Here is a 19,773-nt window from a genome sequence, read left to right on the forward strand (position 1 = left end):
GAGAAACCCCATTGACCGGCTGGCGTAACGGAGAATCCCGCCGGCGGGTCGGGGCCGAAATGTGGAGCTGCCGGGTGGAGAATCCAGCCCCCTATGTAATTGCTTCACCTTTCGTCAGTGAAGATGGTACAGCACCCTCACTGGCAGCAGTGTGTAATTACAATGTGACACATTTACATTGGCAATTTCCATTATAACTGCAGGTACAAGAATTTACAAGAGGAATATAAAATTAAACATTGAAGGCACAACTTAAAAGTGATTCTGAATTAAGTCTTTGCATACTCAAAATTAAAACAAAACTGAAGAAAAAAAATGTAAAAACTGAAAATCATGGGCGAAATTCTCCCCCAACGGCGGGATGTCCGCCGACTGGCGCCAAAGACGGCGCCAATCAGACGGGCATCGCGCGGCCCAAAGGTGCGGAGTGCTCCGCATCTTTGGCGGCCTAGCCCCAACATTGAGGGGCTAGGCCGACGCCGGAGGGATTTCCGCCCCGCCAGCTGGCGGAAATGGCATTTGTTGTCCCGCCAGCTGGCGTGGAAATGCGGCGCATGCGCGGGAGCGTCAGCGGCCGCTGTCAGTTTCCCAGCGCATGCGCGGGAGCGTCAGCGGCCGCTGTCAGTTACCCGCGCATGCGCAGTGGGGAGAGTCTCTTCCGCCTCCGCCATGGTGGAGGCCGTAGCGGAGGCAGAAGGGAAAGTGTGCCCCCACGGCACAGGCCCGCCCGCGGATCGGTGGGCCCCGATCGCGGGCCAGGCCACCGTGGGGGCACCCCCCGGGGTCAGATCGCCCCGTGCCCCCTCCCGGACCCCGGAGCCCGCCCACGCCGCCTGGTCCCGCCGGTAAATACCAGGTTTGATTTACGTCGGCGGGACAGGCAATTCCTGGGCGGGACTTCGGGCCATCCGGGCCGGAGAATCCAGCGGGGGGTCCCGCCAACTGGCGCGGCCCGATTCCCACCCCCGCCTGATCTCCAGTACCGGAGACTTCGGCGGGGGCGGGATTCACGGCGGCCAACGGCCATTCTCCGACCCGGCGGGGGGTCGGAGAATGACGTCCGTTGTTTGTTGAAAAAGAAGAACGTGGGGCTCAGGTACAAGGGATTCCATGGAGGTGTACAGGGGTTACAGGAGAGTACTCAAGAAGGAAATACCCAGACCTGGGTCACTGTCCATGTGGAGTTTGCACATTCTCCCCTTGTCTGCGTGGGTTTCAAGCCCACAACCCAAAGATGTGCAGGGTAGGTGGATTAAATTGCCCCTTAATTGGAAAAAAAGCATTGGGTACTCTAAATGTATTTCTAAAAAAAGGAAATTAGGAGGGCAATAAGGGGGCATGAGGTTGCTATGGCTGAGAGGATTAAGATGAATCCAAAGGGATTCTTTAAGTATATTAAAGAAAAAGAATATCTAGAGAGAGGATTGGACACTTCAAGGACCAAAGTGGACACATGTGTGGAACCGCAGGAGATGGGCGACGTTCTCAATGAATATTTCTCCATTGTGTTTACCATGAAGGAAGGCATGAAGACTTGGGAACCTGGGACGGTTAGTGCCGATATATTGGGGACAGTTCACATTACAGTAGAGGAGATGATGGACCTATTAAAATGTATGAAAGTAGATAAATCTGGCCTTGACCAGGTATATCCAAGAATACTGTGTGAGGCTAGTGAATAAATTGCAGGAGCCCTGGCTGAGATATTTGCATCACCATTAGCCATGGGTGAGGTATCAGGAGACTGGAGGGTAGGAAATGTTGTGCCCTTATTTAAGAAGGACTGCAAAGATAAACCTGAGAATTATAGATCAGTAAGCCTAACATCTGTGGAGGGTAAGTTACTGGAGAGGATTCTGATGGATAAGATACACGGGCATTTGGAAAGACAGTGTTTGATTAGGAATAGTTAGCACGGCTTTGTGTATGGGAGATCATGCTGTACAAATTTGATAGAGTTCTTTGATGAAGTGACCAGGAAGATTGATGAGGGCAGGGCAGTAGACATAGTCTATGTGGACTTCAATAAGGCCTCTGATAAAGTTCCACATGGTAGGCTGTTCTGGAAGGTTAGATCGCATGGAGTCCAGGGAGAACTGGCAAATTGGATATACAATTGTGACTAGTGACTAGTGGTGTGCCTCAGGGATCAGTGCTGGGCCCATTGCTGCTTGTTATTATATCAATGATTTAGATGAGAATGTGCAAGGCATGATCAGTAAATTTGCAGATGATACTAAAATATGTGACTCAAGGGATGAGTTATATTAACAGCGAGGAAGGTTAGAAAAAATTGCAGCAGGATCTTGATCAGCTGGGGAAGCAGAACAAGAAATGGCAAATGGAGTTCAATACAGATAAAAGTGTAAGGTGTTGCATTTTGGAAAATAAAATCAAGGTAGGACTTTCATGGTGGATGGTAGGACCTTAGGGAATATCGTGGAACAGAGGGACCTTGGAGTTCAGGTGCACGGTTCTCTAAAGGTGGAGTCACAGGTAGATAGGGCAGTGAAGAAAGCTTTTGCCATGCTGACCTTCATCAGTCAGGCATTGAGTATAGAAGTTGGGAAGTTATGTTGCAATTGTACAGGACGTTAGTGAGGCTGCACCTGGAGTATTGTGTTCAGTTTTGGTCGCCTTGCTATAGGAAAGATGTTATTAAACTGGAGAGGGTGCAGAAGAGATTTACAGGGATGTTGCCAGGACTCAAGAGATGAGTTATATGGAGAGATTGAACAGGCTAGGACTTTTTTCTTTGGAGCGTAGGGAGACTGAGGGGGATCTTATTGAGGTGTATAAGATCATGAGAGGCATGGATAGGATGCACTCAGTCTTTTTCCAGGGTTGGGAAAACGAGAACTAGAGGACATAGGTTTAAGTTGAGAGGGGATAAAAATAATGGGACCCTGAGGAGCAATGTTTTTACACAGAAGGTGGTACGTATGTGGAATGAGCTGCCGGAGGAAGTGGTTGAGGCAGGGACATTGACAACATTTAAAGGATATTTGGACAGATACATGGATAGGAAAGGTTTAGAGGGATATGGGCCAAATTCAGGAAAATGGGGTTAGTTTTTTGGTTGACTTTGGGCTGAAGGGCCTGTCTCTGTGCCATAGATTCTATGAACTATCTCAGCTTTAAGAAACTCCCTTGTTTAAGGGTGTCATGGTGGCACAGTGGTAAGCACTGCTGCATCACGGCACCAAGGACCAGGGTTTGATCTGTGCACACTGGAACAAACATCCCCAATTTCTAACCCATGCTCATCGTTTATTGGTTTTCCAAGCACAGAACCATGGGTGATGAGCTATAGGGTCCCGACCGTGCAGATGGAGGCCCTTCAGCCCATCGGGCCCACACCGATCTTCCAACCCTCCAAAAGAGCATCCTACCTAGGCCCACTCTCCGGCAACCTCACATAACCTTTGGACGCTAGGGAACAATTTAGCAATGCCAATCCACCTACTCTGCACACCTATGGACTGCGGGAGGAAACCGGAGCACCCGGAGGAAACTCACGTGGACACGAGGAGAACGTGCAAATTCCACACAGGCAGTCACCCCAGGTGTCGAACCTGGGTACCTGTCGCTGTGAGGCAGCAATGCTAACCAGTGTGCCACCGTGCCATCCCTTATTTGAGCATCCACATTCTGTGACGCACAGTCACACCTACAGTGACACACACCCAGCACTAGATGGGGCTTCTGGTTTCAAGATGGCAGAAATAGAGCAACACAACATGGCCTCGGTCTTAGACTATCGTCATTTGGAATATCTCAAGCTTCTCAATTCTCTCTGATAGCGGCTCAAACCCAATTCCTATTTCAAACTCACAGGCAATGGCTCCACATAGAGAATCAGGAAATGCAATGACATGGATATGCAGATTGTCCCCAGCAGCCAGACATTCACCCATGGAGGCATTCTCAACAAGGACTGGTTTTCAGACAGGCTGCAGGAAAAAAAACAGAAGAAGAGTTGGAGAAGCTTAAAAATTAAAAAAGGAACAAAAGGGTTTAATTTTGAAACAAGCAATGGACTGTTTGACACTCGAGTGTGAACTCAGCCCATGCGCTGCCTCGATGATTTCCCATTAGATTCTCTGCTAGCATATCCATCAGGCAACCAGCCACGGTTTTACATAACACCTTTGGGTCATTATATTTATATTCATGATGCGATTCTGAATACAACTTGTTACAGAAACGATAAGAAACTTTGTGTTGTCATTTAATATCCAATTCAGTTACCTAGCACAGTTATTTACCATTCAGGCTCCATTTGGTGACAGTACAGTTTGACAATTGCAACTAATGTTCACAGGAAAATGTTAAACACATTTGAGAAAGAGGAATGGCTAGGAAGGACTTCAGTTTCATCTATTAATTTGTTGACAATTTGTTCATGAGGGCCGGATTAGCGAGGGTCTATGAGGGCAGAGCCAGCAAGGGTCTATGAGGGGCTTGATTAGCGAGAGGCTACGAGGGACTGGATTAGCGAGGGTCTGTGAGGGTCTGGATTAGCGAGGGTCTATGAGGGTCTGGATTAGCGAAAGTCCATGAGGGGCTGGATTAGCGAGGGTCTATGAGGGTCTGGATTAGCGAGGGTCTGTGAGGGGCTGGATTAGCGAGGGTCTATGAGCGGCTGGATTAGCGAGGGTCTGTGAGGGGCTGGATTAGCGAGGGTCTATGAGGGGTTGGATTAGCGAGGGTCTATGAGGGTCTGGATTAGCGAGGGTCTGTGAGGGTCTGGATTAGCGAGGGTCTACGAGGGGCTGGATTAGCGAGGGTCTATGAGGGTCTGGATTAGCGAGGGTCCATGAGGGTCTGGATTAGCGAGGGTCTATGAGGGTCTGGATTAGCGAGGGTCTATGAGGGTCTGGATTAGCGAGGGTCTATGAGGGTCTGGATTAGCGAGGGTCTACGAGGGGCTGGATTAGCGAGGGTCCATGAGGGGCTGGATTAGCGAGGGTCTATGAGGGTCTGGATTAGCGAGGGTCTATGAGGGTCTGGATTAGCGAGGGACTATGAGGGGCTGGATTAGCGAGGGTTTATGAGGGGCTGGATTAGCGAGGGTCTATGAGGGTCTGGATTAGCGAGGGTCTACGAGGGGCTGGATTAGCGAGGGTCCATGAGGGGCTGGATTAGCGAGGGTCTATGAACGGCTGGATTAGCGAGGGACTATGAGGGGCTGGATTAGCGAGGGTTTATGAGGGGCTGGATTAGCGAGGGTCTATGAACGGCTGGATTAGCGAGGGTCTATGAGGGTCTGGATTAGCGAGGGTCTATGAGGGTCTGGATTAGCGAGGGACTATGAGGGGCTGGATTAGCGAGGGTCTACGAGGGGCTGGATTAGCGAGGGTCTACGAGGGGCTGGATTAGCGAGGGTCTGTGAGGGGCTGGATTAGCGAGGGTCTATGAACGGCTGGATTAGCGAGGGTCTATGAGGGGCTGGATTAGCGAGGGTCTGTGAGGGGCTGGATTAGCGAGGGTCTATGAGGGTCTGGATTAGCGAGGGTCTATGAGGGGCTGGATTAGCGAGGGTCTATGAGGGGCTGGATTAGCGAGGGTCTATGAGGGGCTGGATTAGCGAGGGTCTGTGAGGGGCTGGATTAGCGAGGGTCTGTGAGGGGCTGGATTAGCGAGGGTCTATGAGGGGCTGGATTAGCGAGGGTCTATGAGGGTCTGGATTAGCGAGGGTCTATGAGCGGCTGGATTAGCGAGGGTCTATGAGGGGCTGGATTAGCGAGGGTCTGTGAGGGGCTGGATTAGTGAGGGTCTATGAGGGGCTGGATTAGCGAGGGTCTATGAGGGGCTGGATTCGCGAGGGTCTGTGAGGGGCTGGAATAGCGAGGGTCTGTGAGGGGCTGGATTAGCGAGGGTCTATGAGGGTCTGGATTAGCGAGGGTCTATGAGGGGCTGGATTAGCGAGGGTCTGTGAGGGGCTGGAATAGCGAGGGTCTGTGAGGGGCTGGATTAGCGAGGGTCTATGAGGGTCTGGATTAGCGAGGGTCTATGAGGGGCTGGATTAGCGAGGGTCTATGAGCGGCTGGATTAGCGAGGGTCTATGAGGGTCTGGATTAGCGAGGGTCTATGAGGGGCTGGATTAGCGAGGGTCTATGAGGGTCTGGATTAGCGAGGGTCTATGAGGGTCTGGATTAGCGAGGGTTTATGAGGGGCTGGATTAGCGAGGGTCTATGAGGGTCTGGATTAGCGAGGGTCTATGAGGGTCTGGATTAGCGAGGGTCTATGAGGGTCTGGATTAGCGAGGGTCTATGAGGGTCTGGATTAGCGAGGGTCTATGAGGGGCTGGATTAGCGAGGGTCTATGAGCGGCTGGATTAGCGAGGGTCTATGAGGGTCTGGATTAGCGAGGGTCTATGAGGGGCTGGATTAGCGAGGGTCTATGAGGGTCTGGATTAGCGAGGGTTTATGAGGGGCTGGATTAGCGAGGGTCTATGAGGGTCTGGATTAGCGAGGGTCTATGAGGGGCTGGATTAGCGAGGGTCTATGAGGGGCTGGATTAGCGAGGGTCTATGAGGGGCTGGATTAGCGAGGGTCTATGAGGGTCTGGATTAGCGAGGGTTTATGAGGGGCTGGATTAGCGAGGGTTTATGAGGGGCTGGATTAGCGAGGGTCTATGAGCGGCTGGATTAGCGAGGGTCTATGAGGGGCTGGATTAGCGAGGGTCTATGAGGGGCTGGATTAGCGAGGGTCTATGAGCGGCTGGATTAGCGAGGGTCTGTGAGGGGCTGGATTAGCGAGGGTCTGTGAGGGGCTGGATTAGCGAGGGTCTATGAGGGGCTGGATTAGCGAGGGTCTATGAGGGGCTGGATTAGCGAGGGTCTATGAGCGGCTGGATTAGCGAGGGTCTGTGAGGGGCTGGATTAGCGAGGGTTTATGAGGGGTTGGATTAGCGAGGGTCTATGAGGGTCTGGATTAGCGAGGGTCTATGAGGGGCTGGATTAGCGAGGGTTTATGAGCGGCTGGATTAGCGAGGGTCTATGAGGGGCTGGATTAGCGAGGGACTATGAGGGGCTGGATTAGCGAGGGACTATGAGGGGCTGGATTAGCGAGGGTCTATGAAGGGCTGGATTAGCGAGGGTCTATGAGGGGCTGGATTAGCGAGGGTCTATGAGGGTCTGGATTAGCGAGGGTCTATGAGGGTCTGGATTAGCGAGGGTCTATGAGGGGCTGGATTAGCGAGGGTTTATGAGGGGCTGGATTAGCGAGGGTCTATGAGGGTCTGGATTAGCGAGGGTCTATGAGGGGCTGGATTAGCGAGGGTTTATGAGGGGCTGGACTAGCGAGGGTCTATGAGGGGCTGGATTAGCGAGGGACTATGAGGGTCTGGATTAGCGAGGGTCTATGAGCGGCTGGATTAGCGAGAGTCTACGAGGGGCTGGATTAGCGATGGTCTCTGAGGGGCTGGATTAGCGAGGGTCTATGAGCGGCTGGATTAGCGAGAGTCTACGAGGGGCTGGATTAGCGATGGTCTCTGAGGGGCTGGATTAGCGAGGGTCTATGAGCGGCTGGATTTGGGAGGCTCTATGAGCGGCTGGATTTGCGAGGGTCTAAAATGTCTATGCTCCAGAGTCCAAGTCAAATAAGGGCCCCCAACATAACTCAGAAAAATGAATACAATCTCTGGATGGTTTCATTGGGAGGCACTTTATTACGTTAGATATCTTTGCACAGTTTTGTAAACATTGATGTTATGTCTGTTTCCATATTTCTAATCAACTTTGTAGCTATTTCATTTGGTCCAGCATCTTTGTCAGTTTTTATCTCATTTATAGCTGCTCTTATCTCACTCTCTAATATTTCTGGTCCAATGTAATCAATGTCAAGTCAACATTGCTCTCTTATTCAAGCACAATCATTTCAGCTTTTTTATTTTTTGGATATAGTTCTTCAAAATGCTCCTTCCATCATTTTATAATTTTATCAGGGTTTGCGAATAAAACACTTTTCTTACTCTCGATTGTTCCTTTATGCTGAGTGTCACTAATCTCATTTGCTGTTGCATCCGCAAGGTCTACGCTTTCCAGTCGATCAGTTCTTTCACTATATATCACTATACATCTTTTAACTACTCTTGTCGGCACATTTTCTGTTTCTCTTAACTCGTTGTTCAAGTGTCTGTATTTCAGTTTGCCGTCTTAATTATTGAAGGAGCAACAGATGGAGTTTTTCAAGAGTTGCTTTGCCGAGCTAAAAAGGCATACGCTTGACCCGATGAAAGCATCAATCGACCAAATGGTCACGACTCAGGCAGCCAGGGGAAAGCGTTCCAGGAGATAGAATTAAAACTCTCCAATCAAGAGGACGAGATAACTGTGCTGGAGCATAAGGTGGAGGTGCTAGAGTACCGCCACAAGCAGATGCAGGAGAAGCTGGAAAGCAGGTCCAGGAGGCAGAATTTAAGAATCGTCAGCCTTCCTGAAGGTATCGAGGATTCAGATGCAGGAGCGTATGTGTCGAGTATGCTGGAGTCATTGATGGGAGCGGGAGCTTTCTCTCGACCCCTGGTGCTGGATGGAGCCCACAGAGCCCTCGCAAGGAAACCCAAGGCGAACGATCCCCCAAGGGCCATGATGGTCCGTTTTCACCGATTTTCAGACAAGGAACGCGTCCTGCGATGGGCCAAGAAGGAGCAGCAAGTGGGAGAATAATGAGGTGCGCATCTGTCAGGACCTGGTTGCGGAGCTGGCCAAGAGACATGCGGGGTTCAACCGGGCAAAGGTGACCCTCTTTAAGAATGGGGTGAAGTTTGGGGTGTTATATCCAGCGAGACTGTGGGTAACGCATGAGGACCGACACTATTATTTCGAGTCACCAGATGATGTCTGGACATTTATTAAAGAGAAGAAGTTGGACTCGAGTTAAGAGACACTTAATGCTTCGAAGATGGGAGAAGGAGGCGGTTTGTACTTGTGTTCTGTTTTAAATAAGATTGTGGTTATTCATGGGCGAGAGAGCGGGTTGGGGGGACGGTTGGAGGGCGCTTTGTTCAGAAGGTGGTTGATACGGGGGTGGGGCCCTGAAGCTAGCACTACCCTTCGGCGGACTGGATTCTGTTTTAAGTGAGTGTGTCTGTTCGGCTTTATGGTTATGCTAATGGCTTTTGGAGAGTTGATGTTTATTTACTGGGGAATGTGATCTTGTAAATAGGTTTTTTCTATGTGGGGGGAAGGGCCCGAACAATAGGGCGACAGTCCGACCGGCACCAAGGGCGGGGGCTATCGGGGTCAGCGTGGATCAGCTGACTCTCGGGAGCGTGGGGGGGAGTGACTTAGTGTTGAGTTGGTGTTTGATTTGGGAGATTAGATATCTGGTGTTGGGGGGGGGGGGTGGCTGCTCTGCAGGCAAGGGAGAAATTTTCTTCAGGGAATAAAAGGGGGGGGTAGCCCCTCGTCCAGGCTGATTACTTGGAACGTGAGAGGTCTGAATGGGCCAGTGAAGAGAGCACGTGTGTTCGCACATCTAAAGGGACTGAAGGCAGACGTGGCAATGCTCCAGGAGACACATCTGAAGGTCACAGACCAGATGAGATTAAGGAAGGGTTGGGTGGGTCAGGTGTTCCACTCAGGGCTGGACTCGAAGACCAGGGGGGTAGCAATTCTGATCAGCAAGCGAGTGGCATTTGAGGCTGGGAGAATAGTGGCTGATAAAGGTTGTAGGTATATCATGGTGAGTGGGAAGCTGGAGGGGTCCGAATGGTGCTCGTGAATGTCTACGCCCCGAACTGGGACGATGTGGATTTTATGAGGTGTGTGTTAGGCAAAATCCCAGACCTTGAGTCATGGGAGGGGACTTTAATACGGTCATTGAACCTGAATTGGATCATTCAAAATCCAGGACAGCGAAGAGGCCTCTGGCGGCAACGGAGCTGAAGGGCTTTATGGAACAGATGTGGGGGGGGGGGGGGGGGGGAGTAGACCCCTGGAGGTTTACACGGCCGAGGATAAAGGAGTTTTCCTTCTTCTCCCACGTCCACAAAGTTTATTCCCGTACTGATTTTTTTGTTCTGGGCAGGGCGTTATCCCAAAGGTGACGGGGACGGAATACTCGGCGAATACAGTTTCGGACCATGCCTCGCACTGGGTAGATTTGCGGCTTAGGAGGAGAGTGGACAGTGTCTGCTATGGAGACTGGACATGGGATTGTTAGCGGACGAGGTGATTTGCGGGCGGGTGAATAAGAGTATCCAGGACTATTTGGAAACAAACGACACGGGAGAGGTATCGGCAGCGACGGTCTGGGAAGCCCTGAAGGCAGTTATTAGATGGGAACTTATATCGATCCAGTCCCATAGAGAAAAGAGGGAAAGGGCGGAGAGGGAGAGATTGGTGGAGGAGTTACTCCGGGTGGATAGGAAATATGCGGAGGCCCCAAACGCGGAACTCTTGAGGGAGCGGCGCAAGCTTCAGGCGGAGTTTGAATTGTTGACCATAGGGAAAGCGGTAGAACAGTTGAAGGCTAGGGGTGCGGTGTATGAATGTGGGGAGAAGGCGAGCAGGATGCTGATGCACCAGCTTAGGAAGAGAGAGGCGGCCAGGGAGATTGGGGGAGTAAAGAATAAGGAGGGCAACTTGGTCTCAGACCCAGAGGGGGTGAATGAAGTTTTTAAGGAACTCTACAGCAAACTTGATGAGTCGGAACCCCCGGCGGGTGCGGAAGGGATGAGGCAATTTCTGGACCAGTTGAGGTTCCCGAGAGTGGAGGAGGGTCTGGTGGAGGGGCTGGGGGCACCGATCGAGATAGAATAAATTATTAAGGGGCTGGAGGACATGCAGTCGGGCAAAGCTCCAGGGCCAAATGGCTTCCTGGTGAAATTTTTAAAAAAAATTTCAGAGGTGTTGAGCCCACTATTGATGAGGACCTTTAATGAGGCGAGAGTGAAGGGAATTCTCCCCCCTACGATGTCACAGGCTTCGATCTCACTCATTCTGAAATGGGATAAGGTCCCTGATCAGTGTGGGCCTTACAGGCCAATCTCGTTGCTAAATGTGGATGCCAAGCTATTGGCTAAGATTTTGGCCATGAGGATAGAGGATTGTGTCCCGGGGGTGATAGGGGAAGACCAGACTGGTATTGTTAAGGGCAGACAACTTAATGCTAATGTGGGGCGGCTTTTAAATATTGTTATGATGCCCTCGGAAGGAGAGGAAACAGAGGTTGTGGCAGCGATGGATGCAGAGAAAGCTTTTGATCGGGTGGAGTGGGAGTACCTGTGGGATGCGCTGGATAGGTTTAGGTTTGGTGAGGGCTTTCCGGTGGGTGTGATTGCTGTACCAGGCGCCTGTGGCAAGCGTGCGCACAAACCGGCTTAGGTCGGAGTATTTTAAATTGCACCGGGGGACGAGGCAAGGGTGTCCCCTTTCCCCGTTATTATTTGCTCTAACCATTGAGCCGCTGGCCATAGCGTTGAGAGCTTCAAGGAACTGGCAGGGCTGGTCCGGGGGGGGGGGGGGGGGGGGGGGGGTGGTGGAGCATCGGGTCTCGCTCTACGCGGATGGTCTCCTCCTGTATATTTCATATCCATTGGAGGGGATGGGGGAGGTCATGCGGACCTTAAGGGAATTTGGCAGTTTCTCGGGGTATAAATTGAACGTGGGGAAGAGCGAGTTGTTTGTTATCCAGGCTAAAGGACAGGAGAAGAGACTGAGTAAGCTGCTGCTGAGGAGGGTAGAGAGGAGCTTTCGTTACCTGGGAATACAGGTGGCTCGGAAGTGGGATTTGTTGCATAAGCTTAATCTGACCCGGCTGGTGGAACAAATGGAAGGGGACTTTAAAAGATGGGGCATGCTCCCGCTGTCACTGGCGGGAGGGTACAGACCATGAAAATGACGGTCCTCCCCAGGTTCTTGTTTGTGTTGCAGTGCCTTCCCATCTTCATCCCTGAGGCCTTTTTCTAGCGGGTTAATAAGATCATCTCTGGATTTGTGTGGGCGAACAAGACCCCGCGAGTGAAGAGCGTGCTGCTGGAACGCAGTTGGGGGGAGGGTGGGCTGGCGCTGCCGAGCTATTGCAAATACTACTGAGCGGCCAACATTACCATGATCAGGAAGTGGGTATTGGGGGAGGGTTCGGCATGGGAACGGTTGGAGGCGGCGTCATGCAAAGCACCAGTTTGGGAGCGCTGGTAACGGCACTTCTGCTGTTCTCGCCGGCCCACTACTCCACAAGTTCGGTGGTGGTGGCGCCACTGAAGATCTGGGGGCAGTGGAGGCGACACAAGAGGGTGGGAGGGAGCATCGTTCTGGACCCCGTTATGTAAGAACCACAGGTTCCTGCTGGGTAGGGTGGACGGCGGGTTCCAGAGCTGGCAGAGGGCGGGTATTAGAAGGATGGGTGACCTGTTTATAGATGGGAGCTTTCCCAGCCTGCAGGCGCTGGAGGACAAGTTTAAATTGCTGCCAGGGAACAACTTTAGGTATTTACACGGGCGAACCTTCCTGAGGAAGAAGGTGGTGGCCTTCCCGCTTCTGCCGCCACGGGGGATACAGGATAGAGTAGTGTCTGGTACTTGGGTGGGGGAGGGGAAGGTGTCGGATATCTACCAGGAGCTGTTGGAGGCGGAGGAAACCCCGGTGGAGGAGCTTAAAGGCAAGTGGGAGGAGGAGTTGGGAGGGGAGTTAGCGCCGGGACTATGGGCGGGAGCCCTAACTAGGTTCAATTCCTCCTCATCATGTGCCAGGCTCAGTCTCATACAATTTAAAGTGGTTCACCGGGCACACATGACGGCGGCGAGGATGAGCAAGTTTTCGGGGTAGAAGACAGATGTGCGAGGAGCCCAGCAAACCATGTCCATATGTTTTGGGCCTGCCTGAAGCTTGAGGGGTTCTGGCAGGGGGTCGCCATGGCAATGTCCAAGGTCCTAGGTACGCGGGTGGTGCTGCGTCCAGAGATGGCGATCTTTGGAGTGTCAGACGACCCGGGAGTTCAGGGAGTGAAAGTGGCTGACGTCCTGGCCTTTGGCTCCCGAGTAGCCCGGAGACGGATCTTGTTAATGTGGAGGGACTCAAAGCCCCAGCGTGTAGAGACCTGGGTTAGTGACATGGTGGGTTTCTCAGCCTTGAAAAAATAAAGTTCGCCTTAAGAGGATCAATGTTAGGGTTCACCCGGAGGTGGCAGCCGTTCGTCGACTTCCTTGGGGAAATTTAATTTAAAATGTCGGCAGTAGCAGGTTTCCGGGGGGGGGGGGGGTAAGTGTTGTGTTTGTTTTTTGTTATTTTCAGTTGTCTGTGAAGACAGAGCTGTTCGGGGAAATATCTATTTTTGCACTATGTTAATGTTTAACGCCTATTGTCCTTTTTCTGCTTTTGTTATAAAATTTTACAAATACTTCAGTAAAATTTTTTTAAAAGAACATGAAGAGAAGAAGTGTGTTTTAATAGCACTGTACTCAATTGTGTTTTGCCGGGTGCTTCCCGATGGCCACTACCAATATCTAACGGCAATTATGGCCGGTAATGATGTCCATGGGCTTCACGTCAGAAATTCACAGGGACCGTACCCAGCAGCTCCCCCCTAACGAGGGGGAGCAGCAGTTAAACCGATCCCACAGAAACCCCAGACAGCACACAGCCATGCCACCGCGCACATCAGCTCCATAATTCAGAGATGTCGCACTGGTCAAACTCTTGGACTTGGTGGAGTGCAGACAGGATACCTTGTTTCCCCGAGGGGGTTTGAGGGTCAACCACAGGGCAGCCAGTGCCACCTGGGAGGCAGTGGCAGTGGCCATCAGTGTGGGGAGTGTCACCAGGGGGACTGCCACCCAGTGCCGCAAGAAGCTAAATGACCTCCACTGGTCACATGGGTGATTTGGCATTGGCCTCCTGGCTCCGGTCCCGCCTGCCAGACACACCCCCCCCCCCCCCCCAACAATGCACAAAGATTGTGGCTCATAATGCCGTCTCTCTGTCCCCCAAGAGACGTTGGCCCATAACAGACGGGTGGTGGGGTGCCGGGCATCATGGTCCTCACCCCTACGAGGAACGGGCCCTACAGGTAACAGGAGTGATCAAGGACAGAGTGGTCATTCTTGGCGTCAGAGGTGAGTATCCACCGGCCCCCACCCAGATCACCTGTCACACGTGAGTTGTTCATGCCAAACATAATGATCCTTCCCTCTCACTGACCACATGTCCATTCTCCCACATGACCCCCACTGCCTTCCAAGAGAACAACTCGTGGGAAAGCTCAGAGGATTCCGCCATCGAGGCGTCACAGCTGTCAACCCCACCGTCCACCAGCACAGAGACACACACCTCGGTGGGAAATGTTAGTGGACAGGCTTCTGGATCACTATCTGGTGAGCACCACACAGTTGCTGAAGCAGATCAGGCGGAGGCAGGAACGTGCAGGAGAAACAACAGTCAGAGGTCTGCTGTACCCCAGGACCCAGCTGAGTCCCATTCATATCGAGCCTCTGGACTGGGTTATCCTAAAGCTGATGCAGACACACGGTGCTGACCTGGGCTTCAGAGGGGGATGTCAGGGAGATTCCTGCAGGTCCATAGCCGATTGAAGGAGTGTCATAGACTACGGGTGCAGGAGATGGTGCCAGAAGGCACAGTGGAGAACCTCGAGCACAATGTCGGCAGCATGAATGGTGTTCAAAGCGTTGTTCAGTCGGCGACGGCTATGGCTGAGGGTCTCAACTGTATGTCCCGGTTGATGAGGGACGTGTCCCTGATGCAGGTGGACCTTGCCAAGGTGCTGCAGAGCATGTCCCAGTCTCAGGTGGGCATTGCTGAGACGCTCCAGAGCATGTCCCAATTGCTGAGGACCGTGTCCCAGACGCAGGTGGACATTGGAAAGGCACAGCAGAGTGTGGCCCGGTCACAGAAGGGCATCGCGGAGGGCGTCAACACCATGGGGAGCTGCCAGGGCTGCCAGAGGCAGAAGACACAAACGCCTCTGGAGCTCAATTCAGCTGCCCCTCTGCCCCCAGGGCACTGCAGGCATTGACCAGGACGAGGGAGTGCCAGAGGCAGACTCAGAGCCTCCCTTCAGGGGGACAATGGCGGTTAACGGCTCTTCAGAGTCTCCCCCCCCCCCCCCCCCTTCCCCTCCTGACAACGCCACGTCTTCGGGTCAGTGGGCAGAACAGGATGGCACGGCGAGGTGTGCGGGTCCTCCAGGGCAGGAATTTTCATAATGGGGGTTCCGACCCGTGGGTGGGTCGCGGGCGGGTGTCGGGAGGGTCGTGGAGCCATTCATCGTGGCATTCCCGAACACGGGAATTCATGTGCAATAGCCTGCTTTTAACAATGCCGGCTGCGAGCGGCTTTAAAAATGACAGCCCTGACCAGCTAAAAAAAGTGCAGGTGCACTGTGCATGCATGCCCGCTCATCAGTGCGCATGCATGGAGCCCAGCAAGAAGCACCGCGCGCTGACCCAGGAGAAGACTTTAAAAAAATTTAATGCAATCTTCCTGCCTGAAGTGAGGCAGAGTGCAGGCCATGCTCCCCGAACGCTGACGTCATGTGCTTTGGGCACGATTGCAAAACCTCCATTTTGTCAACAGCAAACATAAAATTTAAAATGGATTATTTTGCAATAAGGAAGCGAGGGCCAGAGACACAAACAGGCCAGGATCTCACAACTAAAGCTGCTGGAGAGAATGGCTAAAGAGAATCCATAACAGGACAAAGCAGTGTTGGTGTGAGCTGTTCTGGAGAACCCACAGCAGGACAAAGCAGTAGCGGTGTGAGCTCTAGTGCCTCTTGTGAACAGCCCATTAAGAAGCTGAAGTCAGGCACAAAACAGTATAAAGACGATTTTTTAATGTATGAATTTATTAATTGTGCCAATGCAAATCAGGATGCAAGGCCCATGTGTGTTATATGCAGGAACGTACTGGCAAATGAAAGTTTAAAACCCTCAAAACTTCAAAGGCATTTGAAGACTAAGCATGGTGAGTTAGAGGACAAACTTCTTGATTTTTTTCAAAGGATGCAACGAGAATTTAAATCGTCAGCTGAAGTCCCCAGAAGAAATGTTACATTGAACAACAAGGTACAATTAGCCTCTTACATGGTAGCTTACCGTGTAGCTAAAGAGAAAATACCCCACGCTGTAGCAGAGATTAATTCTCCCTGCAGCATTAGATATAGTTCGTAAGGTCATAGATGAAAGTTTTGTTGAAAAAGTGAAATGCATCACACTTAGCGATAACAGTGGCTCGCCGAATTTGTGATATTGCTGAGAATTTAGAAGCCCAGCTTATTTCTCGTTTAAAATCAGCGCAGGAGTTCTCAATACAACTGGATGAAAGTACAGACGTTTCAGGTTGTGCAGCCTTGCTAGTTGATGTTAGGTATGTTTAGCACAATATATTTGTTGAGGATTTACTGTGCTAACTGACTTTACCAACCCACACGGCTGGCGCAGAGATTTTTGAAGCATTGAATAGTTTTGTGGTTGGAAAGTGCGGGCTCGACTGGGTTCATTGCAGAGGAATCACAAGCGATGGAGCAGCCACCATGACTGGGAAAAACAGCGGAGTTATAGTAAGGATTAAGGAGGCAGCTGGTCAGGACATTGTTTGGAATCATTGTTTTATTCACCGTGAGGCACTGGCATCGAAAGGAATTCCATCCGATCTTGAAGTGGCATTGAAAGGAATTGTGATAGTTGTGTATTTCATGAAACGCAGCGCACTGAATACCAGAAGTTTTGAGACTCTGTGTTCTGATATGGGGGCTGAGCACACAAATTTATTGTTCCACACAGAAGTACATTGGCTGTCAAGGGGTCGGGTGCTACTCAGAGTTTAAGAACTGAGTTACAAAATCTACTCTTTCCTACTTGAGAAATTGGCTGATTCGTTTGCTCATGAAACTTGGACGCTATCTATCTCTTATCTTGCAGACATCTTTTCAATTCTAAATGAACTGAACCTCAAATTACAAGGGAAGGATGCTGTTTGCATACGGCACAGTGAAGAAGTTGAAGCTTTCCAAAAGTCATTGAATGCAAAGCCAAAATTACTACATGTTCCCCACACTGCTATGACACATCGAAGAAAACAGCATTAGTAAAGAAACTGTAAATGGACAGGCAAGCCTTATTCAGTTGCATCTGGCTGCGCTGATCAGCAATTTTGGTCGCTCCTTTCCAGAGGAGAAGTTTAAGATTTTGAGAGAGAAGAGGGGGGGGGGGTGAAAAATCCCTTTGAGTTTGAGACCCCAGAATCAGTTCTTAACTTGCAGCTGACGCCAAATGAAGTTCATTCTGCGACTCAGCTGTGACAGCACATTAAAAATCGGCATAAGTCAATGAGGCTATCGGCATTCTGGTGTAGTGTCTCAGGAGTATCCGGAGCCGAGTAAAACAAGCATTTTGTTGCTTTTGCCCTTCACAACGACCAACATGTGCGAGGTTGGATTTTCTGTCCTCACAAAAATGAAGACGACACAAAGGAACTGGCTGAATATTGCACTTGATATACGCATAGCCCTCTCCTCCTGTGAACCAGATTGATGTGAGATTGTGAGGACCAAGCAGGCTCACCTCTCGCATTAAAGGTAAGAGAAAATAGTGGGTCACGAAGGTTGGTCGGTTGGTAAAAATGGGATCCGGTAAAAATGGGATCCGGAAAAAAAGTTTGAAAAACACTGCTCCAGAGGATCCCTGCCAGAGGCTTCAAAGGTTACAGGGTGTGGTAAGCAGTAGGTTGCCTCCACCTCTGATGTGCATCCTGGGGACAGATACAGGCTCACCGAGAGGAATCTGGGGGGAGGGGGAGGCGGCACCACCAGTGGCGAAGGACAGATAGGGTGACGATTGTTCACAGAGACATGTGATGCCTGTCACATTATTTCGCCCTGCGGGCTGGCCTGCACGCCCCTGCCCCAGCCCCCCGGACCTGGGCAAAGTGGGGGAGGGATTTGTGGAGGTTGTTGTTACTGAATGGGGAGAATGATTTCTGAGGGAAGAAGGGTTATTGAGAATGGGGGTGGGAAGTTTTACTGAATGGGGGAGGGGGGCTACGGAGTGTGACATTGCAGAGGTGTCACTGAAAGTAAGGGGAAGATAAGTGTCTGTATGGGGAGGGTTTACAGTCATATCCATGGGAAACACATCCCTCAATATCAAACACTGAGCCCATTGTGCTGGTCTCTTCAGGCAGCTTACTGCAGACATACAGTATACTGTACCCCAAGCAGAGAGAGCAGCTCTCTGCACTCACCATAGACCTGGGTGATGTAATAGCAATCCATGAATGGATACCTTTCACTGTAGCCATTGCACTGTGATTCGTGTTACTATTGCCTGATGTAAAATATTCATAACATGTCAAAATAGGTGGAAAAACTACCTGTGAATAATACATTTTGTGGCTTGAAATGAGGATTCTGTAACATTATTCACTTGGAAAGTAAATTAAAAATCGTAAGAACAAGGTATAAATCATACGCTCAGAATCAGCGATACAGCAAGAAAGAAGATTCTGAATAAAAATATAACATTTTACAACAGAGAATATTTCAAACCAGCTCTGTCCTTATTTCTGTGTTTCCTGCTCCAGCACAAACTGCAAAACACAGAATTCTGCGAAGCAGCTGGCGTGACAGTGAGAGTTGGCACAGGCTTCCTTCTATAACCTGAGTTTCTCACTCTGGATGGCACCTGTGGGGACAGGTTCTGCCACGCTTATGTGAAGAGTTTGGTGCCGAGAACAAAGCTGGGTTGTGGTCTTCAGGATGGCTCCAGGTGACACTCACCTGTTTAGTGCATTGCACATCTCGATGGTCACCAGGACAGAGAGGGCCATGGTTGTAGGGTAACGAGACTCAAAGATGCCACACTCAATGTTTTGGTAGAGCGGGTGGTCTGGAGTACATTGCATGAAGTGCCGCTGAGAGGGAGAGAGAGATAGAGAGATAAAGAGATTAACGGATTTATAAAAAGCAAGTGGATTATAATCACACATGTCCACATTGGCATTCACTGTCATGCCCACTGGAGCTTATGTTATTGATAGTGGCGACAGCCTTGGCTTAGTGGATAGCACTCTCATCTCAGAGTCAGAAGGTCAAATCCCAGGCTAGAATCCTCAGTACAATATTTAGCTTGCCACTCCACAGTGCAGTACTGGGGGGATGCACTGTCAGAGATGTTGACTTTCAGGTGAAACATTGAATTGAGGCCCCATCTGCCCTCTGAGATGGATGAAAGAGATCCCACAGCTCTACTGAAGGAGGTAGGTAGGTGCAGGGAGCAAGGAATTAAATACCTGCACCAGTCCACAGCACTGAGAGGAATTAAGAAGAATGGATACATGGAGTGAAGGAGGTGCAATAAAAAGATCTAGACACAAAGTAAGGCAGAAAAAGACTTTGATGTGCTGTACAGTCATCTAGCGCCTTTCACAACAACAATGTCCTGAAGTGCTTCACAGTCAATGAAATTTTTCTGAAGTGTATTTAAACACTGTTGCAATGCGGGAAATTCAGCAGCCAATCTGCAAACTGCCACAAACAGCAGTTAAGACCACATAACTGGCTTTATTGATGTTGATCGAGGGATAAATATTGGCCAAGACACTGGGGAGAACTCCACTGCATTTTGTTCAGTTGTTCATCGGATCTTTTACATTCACCTGAAGGGTTGTGTGGTTTCTGTAAGATGGCACCTCTGACAGTGCAGAACTCTTTCACCATTGATCTCATAGATTATCATAGAATTTACATTGCAGAAGGAGGCCATTCGGCCCATCGAGCCTGCATCAGCTCTTGGAAAGAGCACCCTACC

The 19,773-nt window shown here is 50.6% G+C and overlaps 1 protein-coding gene across 2 annotated transcripts in view; it reads right to left on the reverse strand.

Annotated features, from left to right (window-relative positions):
• atp2a3 (ATPase sarcoplasmic/endoplasmic reticulum Ca2+ transporting 3) overlaps positions 1 to 19,773 on the reverse strand; it is a 356,930-nt gene that overhangs the window by 34,981 nt on the left and 302,176 nt on the right. For both annotated transcript variants that reach the window (XM_072469154.1, XM_072469153.1), the window contains exons 18-19: positions 18,744 to 18,877; positions 3,836 to 3,953 (exon numbers count right to left, since the gene is read on the reverse strand). In XM_072469154.1, coding sequence (XP_072325255.1) covers positions 3,836 to 3,953; positions 18,744 to 18,877 — 252 coding nt within the window. The remainder of the gene's footprint in view (positions 1 to 3,835; positions 3,954 to 18,743; positions 18,878 to 19,773) is intronic.

Source organism: Scyliorhinus torazame, chromosome 12 (assembly GCF_047496885.1).
Source record: "Scyliorhinus torazame isolate Kashiwa2021f chromosome 12, sScyTor2.1, whole genome shotgun sequence".
In the NCBI taxonomy this organism is placed as follows: Eukaryota; Metazoa; Chordata; class Chondrichthyes; order Carcharhiniformes; family Scyliorhinidae; genus Scyliorhinus; species Scyliorhinus torazame.